We start from the raw sequence: 17,595 nt of genomic DNA, 5'->3' as shown, positions 1-17,595 counted from the left end.
ATGTTGTTTAGAAAGCAGAGAATAGAAGCATTTGGAGATACTGCAGGTTCAGTTCCAGATGACTGTAATAAAGCAAGTATCAAAATAAAGTGAGCTATAATCTTTTTCCTTCAATTTGCAAACCTATGAAGCGCAATAAAGTGAATCGCAATAAAATGAGGTATGTCTGTAGTTTGGTGGCTGGTATTAATGAACTATCTTAAGAAGGCAGCCCCTGCATGTAGTCCTTGCCCTACATAGCTGAGGAATGTTATAAGGGGCTATGGCCTTGATCATTTTTGCCATATCTAAGTGCCACCTCTATACTTTTTTCTTTAAAACTCATGACCACTTAACGTGTGCACACACAATTTTTTCTAAGATGCCTCAAAATAAGTGCATTACTCTTAAAAATAAAAGTGCTCATGTACACTAAAGGTACATACAGTGCTCTGTGGGAAGCATGGGCTAATGAATGATCAATGTAAAACTTAGCTTTAACAAAAGACAACTACATAATCCTGATGGGAACCAGCTATTCACCTGTGCCAATGGTCTTTTATCTTGCTTTTGAATGGTATCTGTTTCAAGAAAGCTATTCTCCTCACTTGTCTAATAAGGGAGTAAATTAGGAGTTGAAGGCTAAAGTACTCTCAGAGCATCAAGAGCGTCTTATTATCTCAATTTACCAAGATCTAAATACAGAGCATGTGTTCTGGCTTATTGTTTACGAGTCAGTCTATGTTGATAAGGAGAACAAGGGGATATTTACTAGAGTCTGAACAGAATGCCTAGCAAACAACTAGAATTCCATTAGGTGACTGACTCTTTTTCATAATCAAAGAAAACAGGCCATTCTAACACTTAAATTTGTAGCTTATAAATGAATTTTATACATCATTTAGTCAAAGTACTTGATCTCTGTGCTTGTTTGTGAAATAGTGATAACAGTAGATTGGGTTAATACACAAAGTGCTATTTAAAGATAATTTTTGAAAATAGTTCCTCACTAGTTAAGTTAAAAAAAAAAGAATACTAGTGCTCTTATGTTCCAGAAAACACAGTAACAATATAGAACCAAGATTGAGAAAATTACTTGAAGTATATTCTGCAAAGCCATCCTCTCCCAGTTCCAGAATCATCCGCTGTTTCCACCTCTCCAAATAGAAAATCTGTTCTGATGTCATGGTCTGCTGAAGGACCCGGGTCACACTTGGTATCTTATTCCTTTGCAAAGGGATTTTCAAAGGAACTGTAGCATCATTTGCTGTATTTGGTTTTAAGCTTCTCTCTGGATTGAAGAGTGGAGACCAGTTTCCTGTAACTCTTGCTTCCCCATCTTGCTTTGGGGGTTTACACTTACTCACAGGTCCATAGAGTAAAGTATCTTCCTCAAACAATGATTCTGGAGTCTGAGCACTGCCTCTGAATGACAAGACAGACTGTACTAAATCAGAGTACTTTTCTTGGTCCACTTCTTCATAAGGGTTCATTTTTTTCCTCCGGCCACATGAGTAAGAGGAAGTGGAGAAACCCACACACGGGGCTGGTTCTACAAAAAACCCCTTTGAACTTCTAAGCTGCCTGCAGACGGTCTGAACCGCCTTCATCTTAGATTTTTTTCACTTCACTATAGTCTCCTTGCAATGCCGAGGGCCTTTTTTACTTTTTGCATTCCTATTAAAGAGAAAAGTGGTGTTAGGTACCAGATGTGTTAAACATTTGAACTATGAAGTGAAAGCTTCATCAGTATGATATTGCACATTAAAAGCGTGTTCAATAAGCTTTTGCGACATATTTGGACAAAGCTTTTTTCGAAGACTGACTCTCATCAGTACCAGAAATACCAGTACTTATTAAGTGAGAAATAGCAAAAAGTTTGGGGCGAGACGTCCCCAGTATTCAATCCGAAAAAATGCTACACCTAGGAAGGGAGACACGTAAGACAAGAGAAAAACAGAACTCTAGAGCCCATCCTATAACGGCCAGGAGTCACAGTTAATAACTACGGATCCCTACATACCAGGTTCTTTTCTAAGTATTCTATAAGGAGTTTTCTCATTTAACCCTCATACCCTCTAACGTGAGTACTACTGCAACCCGTTTTACAGACGTGGAAATCGAGCTTCTCAAGGGTCACGTCAGGTCCGAGCTGGTAAACGGCATTCAGCAAGGGGGACCCTAGTGATCCCCAGAAGGCAGCTTCCCGCTCCGCGGTAGGTGTGGAACTCTGGTGGGGACAGGGCGGCTGTGGCCCCTCGGGTGGGAGTCAGGATTAGGGAAGCGGCGGCTTTAACAGTAGCCTAGCCCAAGGCAGGGGTAGGTACCTCAGAGATCACCATCCTTCACTTAACTCTCACAGCGCGAACAACCTCTCGGTTCGCGTAGTTTCATCGGTCCCGCGCTTTGGTCTCGAGTTAGGCCTCGCCCTAGGCACGGCGGCCCCAGCATGCACTGCGGCACTCACGCCCCGCCCCTAGCCCCTGGTTCACCTCCATAGACACTCACGCGATTCGTGGGGAGTCCCTCCCCTCCGGCAGTAGCGCGGACGCCTCCAAATCGTACCCTATCGCTCTCACGAGATCCTGTTTACGTCACAGCTCGTCGCCATCTTGGGTCCTGGCTGAGTAATAAATTCCCCCGCAGTAGAGCGCGCTCTTTCTTGAGACGCGCCTCGCTGAGAGTTTTACTTCTTCTGCGTTCCTGTGTGGCACTGCGGTCAGTGGTTTCCGCGTGGCCCGGAGCGAGGGTAGGCCCCGCGTAGCTTCTTTGCCCGGCTCCAAGATGGACGGCAGCGGGTACGGGGGAGGCAGCTGTGAGGGAGCACGTGGCGCACCACTCTTTTCCCGGGGCTTCTGGGATGGTGGCGGAGTCCCGAGGTCTCCTGCCACCGTCGGGCAGGGAGGCTGGCGGAGGCGGGGCCGCGGCCGCCCCTGAGAGGTGCCCTGGCGGCGGCGGTCCAGCCTCTTCTTTCCTCGCACAGCCAGGCGGCCCCCGCTCGAGGTGCGCGTCGCCATGGCCGCGGTTCCCGAGTTGTTGCAGCAGCAGGAGGAGGACCGCAGCAAGGTGAGGCCATTCCCACTCTCAGGTTCCAGAATGTGAGGCCCCGCCGACCTCCCAAAGCCCCACATTTCTTCCCCGGCCCCCCGGGGGCTCTGGGCCTTCTCGTGCACCCATATTTTGCCGCGAGGGGTTTCCCCACGCGTGAAGCACCCGCTGGACCCCGAGCGCTCTATGCTGTGTTGTCTCTGAGCACTGCCCTGGGAGCTTCCTGCGGAACCTGGGAGGAGAGAACCCGAGACGCGGGACCGTTGCTAGTAACGCGCGGCCCTGTGTCCGGTACCGAACAGGAGCGCGGCGCGTTTCTGGAGACCCGAGAATGTGTTCTTAAGTAGAAAGTTTTTTAAACTTTTCTTGGCTTCGTGAAGACTGGACGGGGAACGTAAAATCAACTTGTGCAATAAACAATTGGGTTTTGTAGTTTCCAAACTGTTCCCCTCCCCGCTTTGAGAAAAGTTTTTGGCCCACATACTGGGGAAATTCCATAAAATCTGAAGTATATTCCTTACAACTTTATAAATGCTAAAGACGTCATTGCGGGAGTTCTGTCATTTTTAGTAGGCCCTCAAATAATTTTTGAACTCGGTTTTTACTTTTATTTTGGGTGTTTATGTAAATTATCTCCATGCCGCTTAAGTCTTGATCTTGAGGTGTAGAAGGTAAACTAATGCAGTAATTCAGGTTACCGTAGACAAAGGTTTAGAAACAAGTCTCCGCTTTTTTATTGCTCCTTAACATTTGAGTTAGTTTCGCAATTCAGAGAGGTGGTTCTGAACCACAACATCATGTGCAGAATCTTCAACAGAAGGTTTTTCTGAGAGAAAGTGAAAAAAACCATGTAATCTAAAAATGCAAGGCGCTCTCAAATTTTAAGTAATCTGGAAGGAAGACATCTTAAAAAGTTAGAACTAGTTAGAAGTCTTATTTGGAGAGGCTATTTTTCATCTAGTACCAAAGTTCACGCCCAGCGAGCGTGCTTGGACTGTTCCAACATGGGTATGATTGCTGTATTAGTTATTGAAATGCAACATTGTGCATGAATAAGGTCTTGGTTGTATGTAGCATTTTTATTTGAAAGTTGAGAAGTAAATTGTTTTTACTAAAACCGAAAGTGGGAACTTGAGACTACCTTCTTTCTAGAACGTTCCAAAGGTAGTTTTTTCTCAATAAGTTTGGATGCTGACTAGGAGTTTTGATAGCAGTTTTATTCCCCCACTACACGCACTTCCTTCCTTGATTCAGAATCTTTTAGACAGCTATTTTAAAGGACTTTATTGCTTTAGCAGGCCTTCTTGTTAGTACAGCATATGGTAGCTGGTATTTAAAATAACATTCTGATGCTCCAGCAGAATTGGAGGTTTGTGAAGGCTATTTCCTGCCTCCTGGTTTTAGTGGCTATAACTACAGGAAAGGATTACATAGAATTATTTTATTTCTGATTTTTTAATTACAGAAATAAGGAAATAATAAGACAATAAAATATTACCCTAATACATGGCTTCATTTTGCTTCCTGATTTTAATAGATCACCTAGATGGTTTTTACTGTTAACTTGAAGGGAGTTTGGGATAAGTAAAATAACAAGAAAGCAAATCTTGGGCAAAACTTATACCATAATACAGTTTTGTTAATCGCCTGAAGTAGTCTACATTTTTGCTGGAAGTGTTTTAATTTTAAACTTACTGATTTCCACAAGAATGGGGGCTCATGAGATTTCGATCCACTAATAGAGTAGTGAACATAATTTATTCTTGAGGACTGAAAGGAACATTGGTCTATCTGGTAACCTGACACTTTCATTTAGCTGAAGGTACTGGGATTTGTCTTCTTTTCCCAAAAAAGCAGTCTAAGGGAAAAGTTGTGTGGTTTTTAACTAGTCCTTTACTGATGGGAAAGATTGTAATTTGATCTTTAAATTTAGAAAAGCAGGGTTTTTATTAAGCCTGGCTCCTGAAGAAGTTAAAGCATTAACACCATTGGGGCCCATCTTTGTGATAAACTACTCCTGTGCCGCCCCGGTGCCCCCCTTCCCACCCCACCCCACCCCCGAAGTGTCTGGAGTTTTTAGTGGGTAGGGTGAAAATTGGAGATCATGCAGAACTTGTTCCCATAAAAATAAGTTACACTGGCCTCTAGTCATTTTGCATCTTCTAGGTTCTCCAGGCCTTATGTTTGCCAAAAAGTAATTTAATACCTGGGCATCATGCTTAGGTTCCCACACATTCAGTGTGTATTTTTCTATGGTGATAAAGTCTCATGTCTCATCCCATTAGTGTAGCAAACCTATGACTTTTTCTTTTTTCTTTTTTTTTAATCTTAAATTGCTAATAGACTGAAGTAAGTTGAGCACATAGGAAAAGCTTTGCAAGGACTAGTGGTAGCCCTTCCCAGCCTAGTGGTATTACAACTTAGCCTTAACTTTCACTAGTTGGTTATCTTGGCTTTGGGTAGATAGTGTCTCCAGAGCCCGTTATTAATGTTTGTGCTGCTCTTATTTGCAGAGTTTTTTGTTAACTCTGGAAGTTGTCTCTAGGGACACTTGACTCCACCAGCTTGGGTGGAAGAGTGTCCTACATTTTGTTAGTATAGGAACAATCCTGAACTTTCACCAATACTGTAGCAAATCAAAGTTTACTAATTTTTGTGGACTGACATTTTCTAATTTGATAGCTTGACTTCATTTTTCTTTTTTAAACTCTGGAAGTACCACTTATCAAAGCTGCTCCAAGCCTTAGTTCTGGATCAGTAACTTGTGCACAGTATTGTAAGGTCCTAACACTTGTGAGTACTACTTTAGTGCAGGTCATGCATGATCTGCTTTTTTTTTTTTTGGCTGTAGAAAGAGCCAAGGGAGGCTATTATAGAAATATCTAGATTCTGAGATCTAAATTCTCATTTGGTGTGAGACCTAGTAAGTGACTAACATCTAATGTAGACCTATAGTTTAAACCAGGATTTCTCAACATGATCCCTATTGACGTTTGGGCTTGATAATTTGTTGTGAATTGTCCTATGCATTGTAGGATGTTTAGCAGTATACCTGGTCTCTGCTGGATGACAGTAGCTCTCTTCCCTCCAGTAGTGACAGTAAAAAATACTTACATGCAGACATTTTCAGATGTCCCTTTGTTGAGAATCACTGATTAAACTTTCCATTCTAAAATATGATATGTGTGGGTCAGGTTGTGTTACAGAGGCTAATCTTTAGTGTGTCCATTTTTTTCAAATCTATGCAATTGTAAGGAAATAGCATGCTGTATAAAACATAAGCACCATTGGCTATCTTTGGAATTAGCCCCTCCCCCCCCCAATATTGAGGAATCTTTATCAAAAGATGGTAAAAGGTGGTTTTCTTCAGCAAGTTGTGGGCAATTAGGATTACAAAGATTTACTGTGTTGGAATTCAGTGCCATCTGATGCCACAGCATTCAAAACATTGTGGGCTAGAGTTGAAACTCACTAAGAAATTTATTACAGGGTAGAACTTGGTTTAAAATCCTGCTTTTTAAACAGTTTGCTTTCTGGATTGTCAAGGCCTTGTTTGAGGAAATTAGACAAGAATAGTTCTGTCGGTTAGTGCCCTTCAACTAGCCAGTGGTGGAAATGCATGCAGTGAAGTTAGGTAGTATTTAGGGAAACAACCTTTTAATGAACCCAATTATTTTGAGGAAAGTGTTTTCAGAACATTGTAAGTTCTGCCTTTCCTTCGTGAAGGAGTGATGGAGGAAGGTGGCTGCAGGAGGACATCTTGTCTCACAAAAATGTGGCAAATTTGATTTTACAAATACAAATTGAGAAGTTGCTCTGCATGATGTTGCTTTCTAAAAAGATCCTTTTTCACTTCCACATCTGTTTACTTTCGGATTGGTCATTCAGTTATTCTTAAGACATAGCCCTTTCTAAAAGAGGGACATGGAATTTGTCAACTGTCTCATACCCCAAAGGCAAATTATAAATAACGGGGAGCATTGTGTAAGTTGCAGTCAGGAAGGCTTGAACTTCTTCAGTTCAGATATTGGGTCCTTGACTTGTCACCTTCCCTCGTTCTCTTTTACAAATTTGCTGTAACTTTCAGGCACCACTATGTGGTCTGAAGAGAAAAGTAATTTTTTTAGAACAACTGCTTATATTAACCTGTGGAATAAGTACAAATGCAGAAGCCAACTTCTTGGCTTTTGCCTGATCTTTCTTGAAAGCAGTACAAAGCTGCTGATGAGTGATAAAATGAGGTACTGGAATATTTACATCTAAATGAGTTGGGAAATGTGTGGTACCTCTGAAAGCAGAAGAAATCTCACCATGAAGCAGGCAGCCTTCTCTCCATGCTGCCATTGTGTCTCAAACTTATATAACAAGCTTAAGCTCAGACAGCTCTCTCCATGTTGCTGAATCTTTGGTGGTGGTGAGGGTAAGTTTTTTTTTCCCCCCCCAAACCTATTTCTATTCATTTTGGTTTGATCAGAAAAGTCAGGCAGTGGGTATTCTTAAATATCCTCAACGTGAGTAATGTATATAACATGTTAGGTTTGTTTATAGCAGAGGACTGTGGAGTTTTGATACACTGGGCAACTTTTAGGAGGGATCCTTAATGGGATTTGGTAGTAGGTGAAGGGCTTTAGCTTTGTGGAAGAAATTTCTCCTTTGTTCCAGCTCCTTCCTCTGTAGCAGTGCTTTGTTGATTCCCAGTAGTTTCTGTGCTAGGAGATCCTTAGAGATCATATAGTTCAACCGTTTCACTTTGTGAACTCATTTGAGAATAATCCAGGTATCTAATAATTAGATGGATTTCTTGAAATGAATAATGTTATTTAAGCCAATATTTCAACTGGGTATGTGTTGGGAGTTGATGAGTTCGTGGGCTTTGCAGCCTTGTGAAATGATGATTCAGTTTATCCATTCGCTGAGTACGCTGCACTGACCTTCTTCCAAGCCTCAGTTCCTGTTCTAGGAACTCAGGGCCATGTAGCCTCCAAATGCCCTGCAGTTTGTGGTGTTCTATCATGGACAGCTTGTGTGTATTGGTGGACTACCGGAAAGAAGGGTTGGTGTCAGCAGAGATGGGTCCCTCTGGGTCCTATCTCACCAAGATGAGTGGTGGAAATCTGATCACTTGCTGTAGCCCTTTATCTAGTTTTTGAAGCTTATGACTAACTTCCGTAACTATTATCTATATTAGTAGACTAAGATCTTCAGATGCCTTTGGTTCTGTTGTCGATGAAGATACTGGCAGGCCTGAATTACAGGAAGGGGAGAACCATTTGGTGAGGGGCGGGATGAGGGGAGGTAAGAGATGAGAAACACCTTTAAAAGAGCTCCTATAATGCTTATAGTCTGTTCAGTTTTCATGCACCAGTGCCACAACAGACAGGATAGCATAGATAAACAGGTTTTGGTTATCTCCAGGATGGAAGAAAACAGTAACAAATAATTCAAGTACCGGTCTTGAACCATCAAAAGGGATTTGGAGAAGGATATGGTATTAGAATTTCTCATTGAACACATCTTTCCTGTGAGTTGAAACAGTAACAGAGTAATACATGTTTCACAAGTATGTATCATGTGAGTCTTGGTTTCAGAAATTAATGCAAATCTAGTGTGCAGCAGAACCTTTTTGGGTTTACTTTCTCACTGATGAGTATTTCACTAGGCAAGGTATGCATACCATTCTAACTGAAATATGCTGTTTCTTGCTTCATGTGATCAAAGTGAAAATGTGATCCAGGTGGTGGGAGGCTTCTTGCCTGTTTTGGCTCCATGCTGTCATCAGACTATTCATGGATGACTTGTCATTGGCTCTGTCCCTGGTAGAGTTTTTAGCTCCTTAGGCAGTGGGATGAAGGATAACAAAGCAAAAATCCTTAGGCGAGAGAGAGAGAGAAGAGCAACACTTTGAAGGTAAGACACACTGATGTAACATGTCCTGGCTAGTAAGTACATTGCTTCTGCTTTGGGAATGGAAACCAGAAAATTATTTAAATATATACAGATAGTTTTCCACCTGTAGTAGTTTTGCAACATTCAAATTTAGGTGGAAATAAAGGGGTTGGCATATTTGATTTTTATTATTTTTTTTAATATACCGTATTTGCCGGCGTATAAGACGACCCCCTAACATTTCCACTCAAAATACAGAGTTTGTTATATGGTCAGCTGTGTGCGATTTTGCGAGTGTGGTAAAATCGCATAACAGCCGAGCATACACCCAGCAGCGCTGCTGATGCCTGAACGGTATGTGGAATGAAGTGGGCGGGCATCGGGAGGCCACTATGGCACGGGGCAAGCACTATGGGCAGTCTATCTGAAGTGTACCTGGCGTATAAGACGACCCCCCACTTGGAGGCATATTTTTCAGGGCCAAAAAGTCGTCTTATACGCCGGCAAATACGGTATATGGTATACAAAACTGATTAAATTTAAATGGCTATTCAGCTAGCTCACATTCTAGCGGATCAGTTACTGTGGAGATTTCTTTCCATTTTGTCTTGTTAGTTTGTCTGTGTGGCACTAGTGTATAAACTGGAGTCTAGTTGCCATAACAACACATATCTCCTGTATATAACTTCTCCATTCTCCCTTGTGGGCTCTGAATTTTAGAATCGAGCCTTCCGTGTGATATGCCCTTTGACATCTGTGAGCCATTAAACCTTTTGAAGAGGGAGCTTTGCAGATGGTGTTAAGTCTTGTACCAAAAAGTGAGCCATAAGTGAGGTTTGTACCAAAAGTGGTCCTTAGCAGCTCAGAGCTCTGCAGCCATTGTCATGTGCCCCAGCTGGGAGGCTGATGAACAGGTGAGAAAAAGCACAGGGATTCTGTATTGGTAAAACAGTTAAAATTTTGCTTTGCTTTCTAAATGAAGCAGTGCTTGTTTATCCTCCCACCCACCTGCTTTTTTTTTTCTTGTCACAAAGATCATTATAAACTTGACTGTAGGGATTAATCTGGTAGGAACTACATTGGGGACTGAAACTCCACCTAAAACTTTGGGTATGTGATGCAGTGGTTTCTATAGAAATCTACAATGGAAAAATTAACGTGACTCCGTTCTGAAGCCTGCCTTTCCCCACTGACATAAACAGCCATTCTGGGCATTTTGACACCTGTGGCCCAAGTCAGAGACTCTCACAGTGTTGGCCAGCAGTGCTAAGCCGCACTCTGGGTACTTACCATATTTCTCCATGTATAAGAGGCACCTTAATTTTGGGGTCCAAAATTTGAAGAAGAAAAAAATGTACTACATAAAGTTATTGAACTCAAGTTTTATTCATTATAAAATTCATACAACTCCTCATCACTGTCAAAACTCTCAACCAGGGCCGGCCGAGTGGTGCAGTGGTTAAGAGTTGGCTTGGGATGCCAGAGGGCCCCGGTTCGGATCCCACATATGAAGGCCAGTGACACTGCCCTCTACAGCTAAGATGCTGAACAACAGCTCAACTTGGAGCTGGGCTGCCATGAGACGGCGGAGGCTGCAGCCACTGCTGCAGTGGGTTGCCATGGGCTACCGTGTGTAGCCAGCAGCTGCCGTGAGCGGCCATCCAGAAGCCCGCGACTGATCCGCCTCGCCCAGGAAGAGGGAAATGATGGTGCCAACTTGGGCCAGTGAAGCAACGTCCTCCACAAATAGACTGAAGAACAAAACGACAGCAACTCGTCTGTTCCCCTTCCCTAATTCCCCAGAGCTGTTCCTATCCCCACAATTCCCCAATTAAAAAAAAAAATTTGTTTTAAAGTCTTTTAAAGAAAAAAACTCAACCATTAGCTTGTCCTCATCTGTGTCTGATGACAAATCACCCAGTTGTCCTTTGCTCTTCAATCTATATCTTCAATTCCCTCTCTAAATCTGGCCATTTTGCTGACTTGCCTCTCATGGCCTTCTTATGCCATGGCATTTTCAGTAGGGTTTCTTCTTCCCGTAGCCAGTCTCGGATTGTTTTCTCAATTGGAGGAGGACCAAACTTAAGTTCAGCAGCACAATTTCCATGCCCTTTTGCAAACTGGATCACTTTTAACTTGATTTCAGCACTGTACGAAAATCTTTTCTGAACCATTTCTGGGCAGAACGTGGCAAAACGTAACCAACCGTAATATACCGGTGACAAGTGCGAAACAATGAGCACAAAGAACAAGAATAAAAAAGCAGGAAATGCAAGTTAAAAAACTACAACAATGAGCGCAAAAACAAGCGCAAAAAAACACGGGAAATGCAAGTAAAAAAACCTACAATCACTGTATAAGACGCACCCAGTTTTTAGACCCCAAATTTTTCGGGAAAGGGTGCATTTTATACATGGGGAAATATGGTATTTAGGGTAGGGATAGAGGGGTGAGGGGAAACGTATATGGAGGAATACAACCATTCCTTATACCCTCCATCCTGGTTTATTTAGCAGCTATTGTGACATGGGGCTGTGGGGTGTTGGTTTTGTTGACTAAGCAGAAGGAATGCTGAGCTTTTAATCACACTTGATGTTTAATGCTTCTGGAGTAAGGATACAATGCTGACTTAGAAGTTTTAAACATTTCACAACATTTAAGTTTCTGACGATTTATCTGCTTCATTATCTGGAGGGTTATGTGTCCTCATTGCACTTAGACCAAAAAATAATATTTATATCAAAAAGTATTTCTGTGGTGGCAAGAAAGGAAAAATACTAATACAGTAAGTAGTCTGGGCTATTACCTCTATGGTGGGCATGGGGAAAGAGGTGAAACCAGCAGATAATTGTTCATTGGGACAAAAAGCAGATGGTAAAGTTCATTGTGAATTTGACTACAGTGCTTTTTAAATGAGCCCCATTTACTAGATTACATTCCCCTTGGATCCTCCAAGCCCTAATTCCAAAGCTAGTCCATGTGGAGCTCGCAGGCTCATTGAGTTTGTTTGGCTTGTGGTGAGTTAAAATGGAATTGTCAGCATGTTCAGAAATTGAGAGATGGCCAGAAACCAGGATTTGTGACTTCTTTAGGAAATGGAATCTCAGGAAACGTGGAAGTTGTTGCTGAGCTCAGGGAAATGCGCCTTAGACCTGTCCTGTGGGCTGCCCCCATCTTTCCACTAGTTACCCCTGTTACACCTGCCCACTTTATTCCTGTACTGACTCTGGCAGCTACAAACATAAGATATGTAAGTTATTCAGTATTCTCTGCAGTCAAGTTTTAGTGTATTTTGAGGTCTTTTTGAACTCTGTTTGCCCAGTGGTAAGTTACCAGAAGGAAGGAAGCTTTTATCAGAAATATGTCAAAGCTAGAGTCACAGATATGATAAAATGAAGTATCTCTGACCTTGAAGCTTTGTCTTTGTTTGTAGAGAGCTCATAAATGGGCATAGAAAAGTTAAGCCAAACAAGCAAATATTTCATAGGAGTCATCAAGAATTCATTTGGGTGACGTGTTTAGGTTGAGATGTCAGGGACTGTTAAGTATATTGTGATCTTACTAATACCTAATGTTAAAAATCAAGCTCTGGTGACAGAACTTGAAGCTTATTTCTTAGAGGAAAGCCATTGCTACAGGGCAAACTCTGGTTTTTGCAATTTAAAGTTTTTGTGCTAACAGGAAGGGGGTACGGTTACTGGCAGCTTTTAAGATACAGAGAAGTAATTCATGCATTTTTAGTGAATATATTTAATCTTTTTATACCTGATTAGATCAGTTTATCTAGTTTCAAAAGTTAAGTTCATCAGTCCTTGGTCTTGAACTTTATTTTGAAGAAAAGAATCCAAAGTGAAATTTTAAGGGAAAATAATCTCAGCATTCCATTCTCTCATCCTCTTGACCTGCTGTCTTCGAGTTCTCTCTGTTCAATAATCTAGAGTGTTAGGACAACTTTACTTTAGCACTGGCTCATGGTTTAAGGAGGGGTGGGGTGGGAATACATGAGGTGTTTATTCATACAGTTTCATGTCTTGTTTGGGTCAGACCTTGAGATTGATCATCAGCTTGTCTGTTTTAAGAATTAGGAAATTGATCATTTTATTGGGTCGTTGGGAAAGTCATGAGGTATTTTTCTATCTTTTTCAGTGCAAAATGCATCATGACTTTCCCGACAACCCAGTAAATTTAGCATGAAAACAGTTTTAACTACTTTTTCCTAACAGTCCAGTTCTTCCAAAAATTCTTTCTAAACTGGCAAAAATGGAGTTGCATATTCTCTGAATGTCTAACTCACAAAATCTGTTACTTTTGCTTCCAGGGCAGTGCTCACACTTGTCCCTTATGTGTAACCATAATGGGATTCTACCAATTAAGACCATTTTAGTTTTACAATTCATCTCTTGTGTCTAGATTTTTTACTCTCCTTGAAAACAGTTTCTGAATATAAATAGGTCCACTCTTGAACTGGATTTTTCTTATCTTTTCATCCAGGATCCCACACCACATGACTGTTCTCTGTGCCTTCTCTCTGTTTTCCTAGCCTCTAACTTTCAGATATATGTATGGTATGTATGGTCTGGTTAATAATGCCTCTTGAATGTTCTTTGTAGTTTGGGCATTTATGTAAGATGTTCAAGATTTCTTCCTATCTGGTTCAAGCCTTCTTAGTACAGTTTTTCAAGTATGTATTTGGTTAAGTATGTTTTTCTTGTGGCATAAAACAAGTAATGTACATGATATTAGTATCCTAGTTGCTTTGTTCAGATTGCAGCAATACTTTGGACCCATTCATGTGTTTAAGAGTAGATTTTCCCTAAGTTTCAAATAAACTTAGATTCTTAGATTTATTTCAGCTGATTTTGTTCTAAATGATCTTGTATAGACTGCTTTTTAATTACTAGCTCCCATTTTTGGAAAGATATTTTTTAGGACTAAAATGAATTTGAGACTAATAGCCAAAAACAACTGTATTTCAGCTGAGATCTGTATCTGTGGACCTGAATGTTGATCCCTCGCTTCAGATTGACATACCTGATGCACTCAGTGAGAGAGATAAGGTCAAATTTACAGTACACACCAAGGTAAGTGACAGTACGACTTGACTTCAGTAATAAAAACTGGTCGGTTGCAGCCTTGGCTGTGAGAAGAGATTTCCTGAACTGAAATGGTTGCCATTTGTTTGCAGTGTAGCACCATTGCTAAATGAGCACCTCCCTTAATCTTGCTTGTTTGTAGTGAGCCTCAGATAAGTTCTCTTGCTGCAGGATTTTCCACTATGGTGGAGCCTTAGGGCTGTGGGTATTGCTGCTGTTAAAACCACGCAAAGTGATGGCAGGTGGAGCCAACTAAACCTACACAGCTGAAGTCTTCCACTTTGTTTGTTTTAATTTGACTGCATGGGAATTGCTTGCTTTCCCATGTTTACTAAGTTCGTGGCTTTTTGCCCCACTTATTTCTTGTGATTAAAAAGACTTTTTTTTCCTTCTCCACATTTTTTATTGGACAAAAGCAATATGCCAATCTGGAATATGTAGAAAGTAAGTTTAGTTTCTTAGAATTAGTCCTTTCACAAGCATTTTCAGTCTCATTTTTCCTTCCATACCAGTTAAAAGGTATTTGAGTGCTTGTCTTATGCCAGGCACTGTTGTAAAGGGTTTACATGGATTTAATTTTCTTTTTTATAACAAACTTATAGTGTTTTATTATCCCTGTTTTATAGGTGAGGAAACTGAGGCACAGGTTTAAATAAAGCAAATGTCCTCTATAAGGTCCTCTCCCACATGGTTTTCTCTTAAAATGTTGGTGGCTTGATTAGCATACCTCAGTTATTCAGGAGGCAGTGTGAAAACTACATAATAATACCTGCCTGAGTTGACCTGAAAGGTGGAATTTTGTGGAAAGAATTCTTTAAAGAATATGTTGAATCTTGGCTATGACTTTTTATAGTGATGGGGAGATCATGTGTTGCTGCTTTTTGTTCTTTACTGGATCTCATTGTGATGTTTTATTATGTAGAATTTTCCCATAGTGCAGCCCAGGAAACTCAAACCACTTTATCTAAAAGTTAACTTTTCTTTACAGACCACGCTGCCCACGTTTCAGAGCCCAGAGTTCTCTGTTACAAGGCAACATGAAGACTTTGTATGGCTACATGACACTCTTACTGAAACTGCAGACTATGCTGGGCTTATTGTAAGTCATTTTGGAAAATCAAATGGTTACTGAAGCCAGTTTCTTCTACCTTTCGGTTCATTTTGTTTTGTATGAAGAGACTTTTACCCACTTTTCATAATGGATTATGAAAATAGTCTGATTTCATCTTCCAACTAGAATATGTGCTAACCATTACTATTAGTCTAAAATAATATGAGACTAGTGTTAACAGTTATGAATGAAATGAAGCATACAGTCTTACATTTTGTACGATATAAGGAACAAAGGTATATAAGGGTAAATGGTTTCATGATTTAACTCTTACCTACCTCTGGGTTTGGTGTTCCTGGCATTTTTCTTTAGACATTAAGTAGAATTGATTTTTAGGAAAACCTCAGTATTGGTGATGGTATGCACTACATTTCTCAAAAGGGTTTTAGTCTGCTCAAAGAGTAAAAGATGCGGTTATCTTCGTGCTCAGCTTTTGAGAGTTAATGCATGGCTGAAGAGTCTTAGCTGATTTTAAAAGAGAATTAAGTGGCTTGTCTTGCCAGGCCGACTGAAGGATCTGGCCAGATAATTAAACAAAATTAGTAATGAAGCTTGTGTTTAACCCTCCGTCGGGTGCAACTGATCTCACAGATTCATTGCACCACAAGCATGCCACTATGAAATACGTCTTTACTGTACTATGTCACAAACACGACTGGCGATAAGTTACAGTAGAGGAGGATATGGAAGCAATGAGTCATGATACTTAACTGTTAGATATTTGAAAATTTGTGTGCAATGAATCAGATCAGTTGAGCCCGACAGAGGGTTAAGAATGTTCTCTTAGGGCCGGCCGAGTGGCTCAGTTGGTTAAGAGCTCGCTCAAGAATTTGAGCTCTGAGCAACAGCAGTTCGAGTCCCTGCCTGAGCTGAGCAGCCGCTGAGCTGCCAACAGGTGGCAGGATGGCTCAGCTTAAAAAACAAAACAAAACAAAAAAGAATGTTCTCTTCACTCAAAATTAGCATCTTTTGGTTATCCTATGGAATTAAAAATTCCTTTTTGAAGTCTAGAGACTATAATCTTGATGGTTCTTCATCAACTTTATTTTAGCACTGATTGTAATATAAAAACTTTATAAACTGGCATTGAAGCAGGATAAACACTGTTGTACCCTCCCTACCAATTGTCCATAATGGGTAAATTGAACAAATGATTACATCCAGTTGTGGACAGGGCACTTCTTTTAAATGTCCAAAAGGAATAAGGTTAAGAGAAAAACAGGTTAACCAACAGAGCTGGCTGCCTCTTGTGCATAGCCCCCAACTGGAATATCACTGCCGATATAAGTGCTCACAAGTTACCTGTCTCTGCTGCAGATTCCACCTGCTCCTACAAAGCCTGACTTTGATGGCCCTCGAGAGAAGATGCAGAAACTGGGAGAGGGTGAAGGGTCTATGACCAAAGAAGAATTTGCCAAGATGAAGCAAGAGCTGGAAGCGTAAGTGGGCCTTCTTGCTTGGGCTCTATCTTTTGAGATACAGAAATAAGAACCTGATAACTAATTTAATTTTTTTTTTAAGTATGGTAGTTAGTTAGTTGCCTAGTGCTGTCTTCTACAACTACATTTTGCAGAGTGTGGGGCACAGTCTTTGAACTTTATGCCTTGACTTCCTGGGGGCCATTAACACTGGATAGATTAGTTGTTTTCCCCTGTGTAGACCATGCTTGTTGTGGGATGCCGGTCTGGCATAGTGAAGTAAACCTTTGTGTCTTTATATATAAAGAATTCTTCAGGCTGCTGATAAATGTACAAAGCTTTCTTCCTTGAAGTTTAATTACAAGAAATAAAGTTGAAACTAGATTCCTGTGAATACTGTTACAAAGAAGCATTATGAATAATAACCACATTGATGGCTTGAAAGAAGCCCAGGTCCTTAGGAAGTGTATTATTTCAAGCAAAGTGGGTTCTTTATTGCATTAAAGTTTCTTATGAAACCATTCTTATACTACTCTGTCTGGACTCCTTCCCCTCTTCCACTATCAATGTATTGGAATTCAGGTGCTCATTTCAGCAGTTCTCTTCAGTGCTCTGCCCCAAGCCCCTACTATCTAGGCCCGAGCTCAAGTACCTCCCGGTCCTGAATCATTCAGCACACACTTGACTGCCTGTCATGACCAGCTCTGCGGATAAAGCACCGAACACAACTGAACAGTTTCTACCATTGAGAAGTTTACAGTGATCTTTAATGTACAGATTGAGATAAAGCTGCTTTATAATTTCTGATAATTCCAAGCCTTATTAGAGTCAATGCTGTGCACATAGCTGCAGAATTAAAGGGTTTTCATTGTTTTAAAGAAAACGACTGGCCTGCCTAGTGGCTCAGTTGGTTAAGAGTGCGAGCTCTGAGCCGGGTCACTGGTTCAATTCCAACATGGGCCAGTGAGCTGCGCCCAAGCTGAGGTGCCAACAGGTAGCAGGATGGCTCAGCTGAGGAAAAAAAAAAAAAGACTTTTTTTTCCTTCTCCACATTTTTTAT

At 41.1% G+C, this 17,595-nt stretch overlaps 2 protein-coding genes across 8 annotated transcripts in view; one reads left to right on the top strand and one right to left on the bottom strand.

Moving 5' to 3' along the window:
* MGME1 (mitochondrial genome maintenance exonuclease 1) overlaps nt 1–2,567 on the bottom strand; it is a 17,432-nt gene extending 14,865 nt beyond the window's left edge. The window contains exons 1-2 of one of the 2 annotated variants that reach the window (XM_019632802.1): nt 2,488–2,567; nt 1,076–1,656 (exon numbers count right to left, since the gene is read on the bottom strand). In XM_019632802.1, the coding sequence (XP_019488347.1) occupies nt 1,076–1,589 (514 nt within the window). In that variant the 5' untranslated portion in view covers nt 1,590–1,656; nt 2,488–2,567. Of the gene's footprint in view, nt 1–1,075; nt 1,657–2,306; nt 2,433–2,487 lie in introns of those variants that run through there. The other variant, XM_019632801.1, reaches the window with a different exon arrangement.
* Nucleotides 2,568–2,625: 58 nt separating this feature from the next.
* Nucleotides 2,626–17,595, top strand: part of SNX5 (sorting nexin 5) — a 25,706-nt gene continuing 10,736 nt past the window's right edge. Inside the window, exons 1-5 of one of the 6 annotated variants that reach the window (XM_019632798.1) lie at nt 2,626–2,697; nt 2,963–3,045; nt 13,890–13,994; nt 14,995–15,105; nt 16,435–16,556. In XM_019632798.1, the coding sequence (XP_019488343.1) occupies nt 2,995–3,045; nt 13,890–13,994; nt 14,995–15,105; nt 16,435–16,556 (389 nt within the window). In that variant the 5' untranslated portion in view covers nt 2,626–2,697; nt 2,963–2,994. Of the gene's footprint in view, nt 2,778–2,962; nt 3,046–13,455; nt 13,479–13,889; nt 13,995–14,994; nt 15,106–16,434; nt 16,557–17,595 lie in introns of those variants that run through there. The other 5 variants (XM_019632797.1, XM_019632800.1, XM_019632795.1 and 2 more) reach the window with 5 other exon arrangements.

The sequence above is a fragment of the Hipposideros armiger genome, unplaced genomic scaffold (assembly GCF_001890085.2).
Source record: "Hipposideros armiger isolate ML-2016 unplaced genomic scaffold, ASM189008v1 scaffold_1176, whole genome shotgun sequence".
Lineage (NCBI taxonomy): Eukaryota > Metazoa > Chordata > Mammalia > Chiroptera > Hipposideridae > Hipposideros > Hipposideros armiger.
This window is presented reverse-complemented; position numbering and strand designations above follow the sequence as displayed.